This window comes from Pseudopodoces humilis, chromosome 3 (genome assembly GCF_049639895.1).
Source record: "Pseudopodoces humilis isolate 2021_Gansu_Grassland_sample_001 chromosome 3, ASM4963989v1, whole genome shotgun sequence".
NCBI classification, from domain to species: domain Eukaryota; kingdom Metazoa; phylum Chordata; class Aves; order Passeriformes; family Paridae; genus Pseudopodoces; species Pseudopodoces humilis.
In genome coordinates this window covers 35,671,129-35,678,688 of record NC_142202.1, presented here as the reverse complement: position 1 = coordinate 35,678,688, position 7,560 = coordinate 35,671,129, and the positions used below count along the sequence as shown (strand labels likewise).

Genomic DNA, 7,560 nt, shown 5'->3' with positions numbered 1-7,560 from the left:
AGCCGCCACCGCAGCTGGGGACGCGGCGCTGCGCGCTCCCGGTGGCGCGCGCTCCCTGCGGCCCGCGGTGGGCGGGGCCCGGCTGAGGCAGCGCCCGCGGAAACGGGACGGGCCGGGCCGGGCTGGGACAGCGATCGCAGAGCCGGGCCGGGCCGGGCTGGGACAGCGATCGCAGAGCCGGGCCGGGCCGGGCTGGGACAGCGATCGCAGAGACACCGCAGGGACAGCGGTGTCCTTACCGACTCAGCTCCGCACCGAGTAGGGCTGGCTCATCGGGCAGGAGGCGTTGAATGGTTTGGGTTGGAAGGGACCTTTAAAGGTCACCCAGTTCCAGCGCCTCTGCCGTGGTCGGAGTATTTGCAGTACGTTTTTTAATTTGTTTTTATTACTATCATTGATGCCTCCATTCAGTCACCAAGTATGCAAGAATTGCATAAAAAAAGCTTTGGAGATACTTCTTCTTACCAGCACCGTGACTCCGGTGCCCATCCTTTGCTAGCTTTGTATTGTGCCTCAGGCGCAATAGCTTAGGATGGGCTTTTTTTTTTTCTCGTATATTTTTTGAGCAACCACGATCTTTTGATATCCTAAACTACGTACCAGGAAGTTTCTCTGCTAAACTTCCTGATTCGGTTTGAGCCTCCTTTAATTTTCTTTCTGTACTTCCTACTTGATGTTTGGCAACACTTCAAGTGGAAAATGCATCCCTAGTTAAGAATCTGAGTGCCACTGAGGTCATTGAAAGGATTTGAATCCTATCCTATTCAGGATTCTGACAAGCCCTGACAAAGCTGACAAACCCTAGTGTAAATAGGCATTCCGGGTATGATCCTTTCAGACACTGTAAGGCAGAAGAGGCCAGAACTACTAATGAGTGTTAAAATGTGCATGCGTCATTGTTTTATACATTGGTACAATGATGTTTTCTGTTTCATTCTGATGAAAACCCAAAATCCTTGCAAAGTTTGAAGATGAAGATGCTCTTCTAGAAGACATAAGTCTTCCATAGACTTTGTCTTGGGAAGGAGCAATAATGTTGGAACAGGTAACTAGCAAGGGAGAAACAATTCAGCATATGGAGGTGTAAAGGGATGCACATAAATACAGATCTAACCTAGTTGAAGTCAATTATGGTCTTTGCAGTAACTACTGGGCGTTTTGTATTATTGCAACTAGCTCTGCAAGAACACTGACTCAGCTGTCAGCAGCAATCCAAACAGTAAAGACCATGCTAGATCCAGGGAGTACCACCCGTGAACAATGTGGACATTTTCAGTCCCCTTACCCCTCATCTTAAAGGATATACATGGAAGTACAAGGCAAGGTTGGCCACAAGGCATGGAACTACTGAAGAATCATATCTTGGGATCCATAAGAAAAAATGGAAACAACATTCAGATCTATAAATTAATGGGTGACATATAAATATTTATCTACTGCTGCTTTCAATGCAGTGTCAGGGATATTAAATGAAACCATTAGGAGAGTAGGTTCAAAGAAAGGCGGCAGTTTTTTACAGAGCAAGTACTTTAGCTGAAAACCACCTTGCCTTAGGATCTTACATTCCAGAACTTGGACATCAAGTTAATTAACTTACAAATGAGTAGAACTAAAAAACCATTATAGCCTAACAGATAAGTAGTTGATATGTGGCTCAGGAAGTCCATGAAGTGCAAATTCTGATTCCATACACTTTTTGTAGGACCTCGCATTAGAATCTTGCTTGGCTTTCTGTCAGACAGTCAGACCACATAAACTCCATGTCAGGGCAAAGGCCTAACTTTGAATTTGATTCATCTTTAGTGTACACTGTAACTATTTGGAATTCCACAAAGCTCTTTAATGTGAAAACTCTTTAGCGTAATATGTAGAACTTTCAGTACCTGCAAGCTCTTCTTTACCCACATTTCTTTCTGAACTGTTCTGATCTCAGGTCAGCATGACAACAATATGAATTCCTACTCAACCATAATATCAAACTAGAAACTAATGTCTCAAGGACCAGTGTCCAGAAATAATAAATACAAACATTTAAGAAGACACGCATCCATAGGTTTAAAATTTTTTATTGTGCTGCCAAGAGCCAAATTACAAGAAACCGCCTTACAGTTAAAAAAGTAAACAAGCAATCTGCTGAACCGCAGTGCACTCCGAGTGCCACATATGCATCTATTTTTCAGAAAATTATATCTGCATTTCTCTTACAAGAGCACAACAGGAACCAAAGTAAAAGAGTGTAATGGATACAGCACATAGGATAAATCATATCTTTAAAATAATAATAATAAAATAATAATAATAAAAACATTTTACACCATGTCCTATATCCTGCTAATATTTTCAGAATATGGCCTTGATTGTAAAACAAAAGCAAGCATTTACAATTTCTGGATAAAGACTGCTTACTCTTATGCAAGGAATGGATGTTTTGTCTTGACAAAATCTCTGTAGTTACTGGACAGAAACATCTCTGTTTCATTATCAGATTGAGTACAAAACACTGGGGAGACTACATTTTTTCTTATTGGTGGTTGGAAACTGAAGTCATATAAGCAGAAAAAATGTTGACCCTTAATGATACACCTATTTTTTTCTTTGATGCAAACAGCTAGAACACCTTTTTGATATTCTAAAACAAAAAAATTGTTAATCTTCAGATTAATAAATTAGGTCATTATAATAATAAATTAGGTTTTTTTTTTTCAGTTTTAAAGTTCAGCAATCTCTGACCAAGTATTTACAACAATACTTGAGAGTTCCTTTACAAAAAATACATTTTCTTTTCACATTAAGCATACTGGGTATCTGTCTCTTATGACAAGCATTTGTAAAAGAAAAAAGGCAATGCACAAATGGGTAATTAGTATAAAAGTGCCAAGACCTGTTTGGAAAGTTAACATTGTATTATACAGTCAGAGTTATAAATGAGGCAAGCTACAACAATATTCCAGCTTAATGCGGACAATATTCCAGTAGTTGTTTCAAACAATTGTTTGCAAAAAAAAAAAAAAAAAAAAAGAAAAAACAAAAAAGAAATGGAAATAAAAATAAAAAATAAAAAAGAAAAACAAAACCAACCAAAATCCAGGAGCTGATTGTGTTATTTTATGGAGTTGATTAGTGCTGCATGTATATTGTCATCAGTGTCTCTAGCCAATGCATTCATTAAAAAGCCTTTTTAAGGCTAAGCAGGAAAAGAAAAATAAGAAACACCCTGAAATGTAGCAAGTAGCAAGAGCAACGCTTACTGCTATAATCGTGCACGAACTGAACACACGCCAACACAAGAGTGCACACACACACGCACGCACACACACAAACACTTTCAAATCAAATCAAATCAGATCAAATCAAATCAAATCAAACTGTAGGTAGAATGAGATGCTCTTTTCTTGTCTTTCCTAAACTCACAAGCAATTAAGCATTGATATGGAATGCCTGTTATCTGTTTCTGCTCTGGGTAAAATCTCTCTCAGATAAAAATACATTCAACAAGAAAAAAAATAGAAAAAATATATACTGTATACATAGTATTTTATATATACAGTATATATATGTATAGTGTATATACACATGCACGTATATATACATATGTATACCTACATGCATTTGTATATACATATATATACACAAACATACAAATACTTTTTGTTGTTTTTAGCATAATTATATTTACATAAATATTCCTATAATGCTAAAGTTTAAAGAAGCATGATCTCCTTTTTTTTTTCTGAGCTTCAAAAAAGGTGCTTGAGTAATATACAATTAAAATTAAGCAGCTTCCTAGCATGGAAGTAGTTTCTAAATCTGCATACCAGTAAATAAGAACATCAACAGGAAAAAAACAACAACCTTAAAACAGTCTCCTTTTTACTCTCTTGTACGCAAGAGCTTTGTCCAACAAAAATATTTTTCCTTCTCCTGTAAAACAACCAGAGATTGATATAAAATAACAAAACAAAACCACAACAGACAAAACAAACAAACAAAAGCCCCTGGAACTGCATGGTGTTCTTGACTTTTCCTTCCTTCCATCTGTCCGTCCTTCCTTCCTTCTTTCCTTCCTTTCTCCCTTCAATACTGCTGTCAAAAGATCCAGTGCTCATATCAGGAATTACTTAGGCCTCAGTCATTTGCTAACTCTGCTGAAGTCTGGCTAATCTAGCCAATCAGCTTTGAAGAAAAACAAAATAAAAACAAAAATAAAAACAAAAAGCAGCACAAGGTATAATTTTATACATCCTTAATAAACCCACCCTTTATCTTCTGCTATAATCTTTTCCTTGCTATTTCATTAACTACTGCAGCTTCTCATCATATAGAAAAATATTTGCAGCTACACCACACCTGTGATGTGACAAATTCTGTTCTAGGAGTACATTACTGTAGCAACAGCTGGGAAAAAATAATCAGACCTTTTCATATTTTTTTTTTTTCACCTGGGGTTAGGCTTTTGCTGCAACAGATGCAATTTCAGAGCAACAAGGAAAACCACTATCCTGCTGCTCGGCGGTATATTTTTATCTCCAGCCAAGCATGACCAGCTTTTCTTCTCTGAAGCTTCCTTTTACTTCATTGCCTACCCCTAGCCCAAATTCCCCCTCCCAAAAAACCTCTATAGCTATGTTACAAGCAAATACATCTTAACAAGTTTTAAAACTTTGGTTCTAAGAAAACACTTGGTCAGTTATCTCAAGGAAAAGTGGGAATGCTTTTTCTGGCACATTGCAGGAGTCAGAGCTCATCCCAGAAAGGTCTTAGAGCTGTACATGTAGTCACAAATCCAATACAATCCACTAAGCAACTGCACAATTCTAGTTTTATTTTAATAGCAGACTGTCTCTCTTTCTCTTTCTTAAATCCTTGGTAAGGGTGCAATTCTTCAAACTGTTTGATAGAAATTATCTGCCTGTAGGTTGTTCTGTTTCTGCATGCTGTAAAATCCACTGTATCTTGAATCTGGGTCTGCAATTCTTAGCATCCTCTGAGAACTGTCCACCTGGACCATGGTACCTTTCTTGCAGTCCACATACACCAGTTGATTGTTCAGGCAAGAAGGCTGTTAAAACAGAAAGGAAATATTGAGTAAATCATACAATTTTTGTATTCCACACATAATTTTGAAAGCCCACGTGGTTCAAGTCCAAAAGCACAAAACAAAATCAAACTGGCAATGAAAGGGTTTGGACTTTCGTTGGCTTATGTCAGACATAGTAACAGACCAACACTCTCTTCAGAGTCACCATTTTTCATTTTCTGAGTGGACCTCTGGTATTCTCATATCCCAGCTGGGCTGGTTTAACTGCTCTCTGTTAATTCAGCACCACACAAAGGCTTAACCTGGTTGCCCCAGATGTGCAGCAGCTTTTTTCCCAGACATTTAATAGCCTCTTTATTGCTTAATATTTTCCACAATGTTTTGTTCCTGGTTTTTTAAAAATGGGAAAGCCTGGAAATAGACATGGCACCTTTGTTGGAGCTTTGTAGCAGGACACTGGAATCCACTGTTTTTTCTGGTTGATGAGCAGGAGCACGATGATCAGTAACAGCGCTATCGTGATTGGGATTGTCACCAAGGCAACAGAGCTGACGGATGCATCTTCGCTGAGGTGTGGCCCACTGCCACTCCGGTATTCTCCCTGGAGATGGTTCATGTCTGCAGGGCAGACATGGGAGCATTTGTTAGCAATTATAAATGGGCCTTGGCTGTAAGGAAGAATGTAATTATAAAAGTCTCAGTTGTACATCTTGTCACTCATATGAATTTGGACCTTCTCTCCTGCAATGCCACTTTATTGGCATAAATTAGAACAGCTGGTATCCTGTGGAGAGACTATATTAGTCAGGAAAAGGCTATCAAAAGAGAGGAGACAGAAGGAACTCTAAAGCACAGTAACAATCAAGTTTGACAATAACCTTTTAACTCAGTTGTCTTTGTGTGATCTTATCTGATCACAATCAAATTCCCAGCTGTAAAAATGAATCAGACTGTGTTTCCAAGCTGAGAAGAATATGGAAATCTTAAGATGAATTTTTTTTTTTTTTTTTTTTTACTTTAAATAACTGATAGGACAAGTACTATGTGTTCACTGTCTCATCTGTTGTGAGCCTGTTACAATACCTGCAGCACTCAGCCTGTGAAAACAGACTGCTGGCAGTCTACTAGGCTGTAGCAAGTTTTTTGTGTAATTGCAAAGAATGGTTACTTTCAATGACATATACAAAATTCCCTCACAGTTTTTTGTGTGCGTTTATAATCCCTGGGCAGAACAGTTGCAAGCCAGCTGCTAATGCCTGAGAAATTAAAATGCTGTAGTTATAAAAGCGTAAGCTTAGGACTTAGTAAAGCAGTTACATTTCACACATCCTTTCTCCAAACAATAGAATGCTATGAGATCATCCTCTGATTAAAAAAAATACATAGTTTAGGTTGTCCTTCAATTAGAAAAGGTTAACAAAAACTGTGGCACAGAGTGTTTCCTCTACACTGTAATAATATTACAGTGCAGTTTTAAACAGAAGGTGCATTTACATCCTTAGACAACCTTATTGGCTCTGTGTCACTATACCTGAGGTGGTCTTTTGTCTAAGGTCTGACATCATGGCTATGATGTATGTTGGGCTGTGGTACACATATTTCCATCTGTATTTATCTGTTCCTGAGAATGTCAAACGGATAAAGTTAAGGTCAACTCCAATGGCCTGCTTTCTAGTTTTTGAATCACTTCTGATTCATCATTTTGTTGTATTCTAAATTTTATAGAACTCCATCATACCAACACAGATGTTTCTTCCATGCAGAACATGGAATGACAATGAGACCAAAATGTGTAAATATAATTTAATCAACTGACTCATCTCTACTCAAATCAAAATGCATGTAAGAATTATGCTGAAGAATATTCTCAGATGCAACTGCTACCTGAATAGAAAAAGTAGATGCATTAAAACATGGGGAATAAACACAGTCCCAAGTTTTCCCGGTTTATATCAGATCTGACCTCTGTGAATGTGGATTATATCATTTTCACTTGGTGTTGGCCAGTTTGGTACTTCTAGTTCAACATCTCCTCGATGATTTGTCTTCTCAATAGGGATGTTAGTGGGTTCAGGTACATACATCTCTGTGAAATGAGGAAAACATGTTTCACAAGTTACAGGCTGCTTAACTTCTCAGTGCTGCTCTTAATTGAGGAAATACAGTTGCTCATTTGCAGTGCTTTGTCCTTTAAATTATTTTATTTGTTTTGGAATTTTCATCATTAGCCTGGGATTTTGTTTGAAAACTCATTCCATATTGTATATGCCTGTTGCCATTATCATTATGTGAATGGGACAAAGGACTGGTGTGGACAAACTTGCTTTTGAAAATACCATCTCAGAATATACGATTTACTACAGGCTTTCTCCTCTGTGATACTCGACAAACTCCTGCTCCTCCCCCCCCGCCCCCCAAAAAAAATTGAAGGGAATGCTACACCTTCCCAGCTGGTGTGTAATCAGTCCCTACTGGTTTCTTTGCCTTGCTTTTTTTTGTAACCCTCAAAGGAGGGGAATTGT

The 7,560-nt window shown here is 38.3% G+C and overlaps 1 protein-coding gene across 4 annotated transcripts in view; it reads right to left on the bottom strand.

Moving 5' to 3' along the window:
* Nucleotides 1-2,050: 2,050 nt before the first annotated feature.
* The window catches only part of CRIM1 (cysteine rich transmembrane BMP regulator 1), a 174,822-nt gene continuing 169,312 nt past the window's right edge, over nt 2,051-7,560 (bottom strand). For all 4 annotated transcript variants that reach the window (XM_014255979.2, XM_005526890.3, XM_014255981.2 and 1 more), the window contains 3 exons: nt 7,002-7,124; nt 5,469-5,656; nt 2,051-5,059 (listed from right to left, as the gene is read on the bottom strand). In XM_014255979.2, the coding sequence (XP_014111454.1) occupies nt 4,883-5,059; nt 5,469-5,656; nt 7,002-7,124 (488 nt within the window). In that variant the 3' untranslated portion in view covers nt 2,051-4,882. The remainder of the gene's footprint in view (nt 5,060-5,468; nt 5,657-7,001; nt 7,125-7,560) is intronic.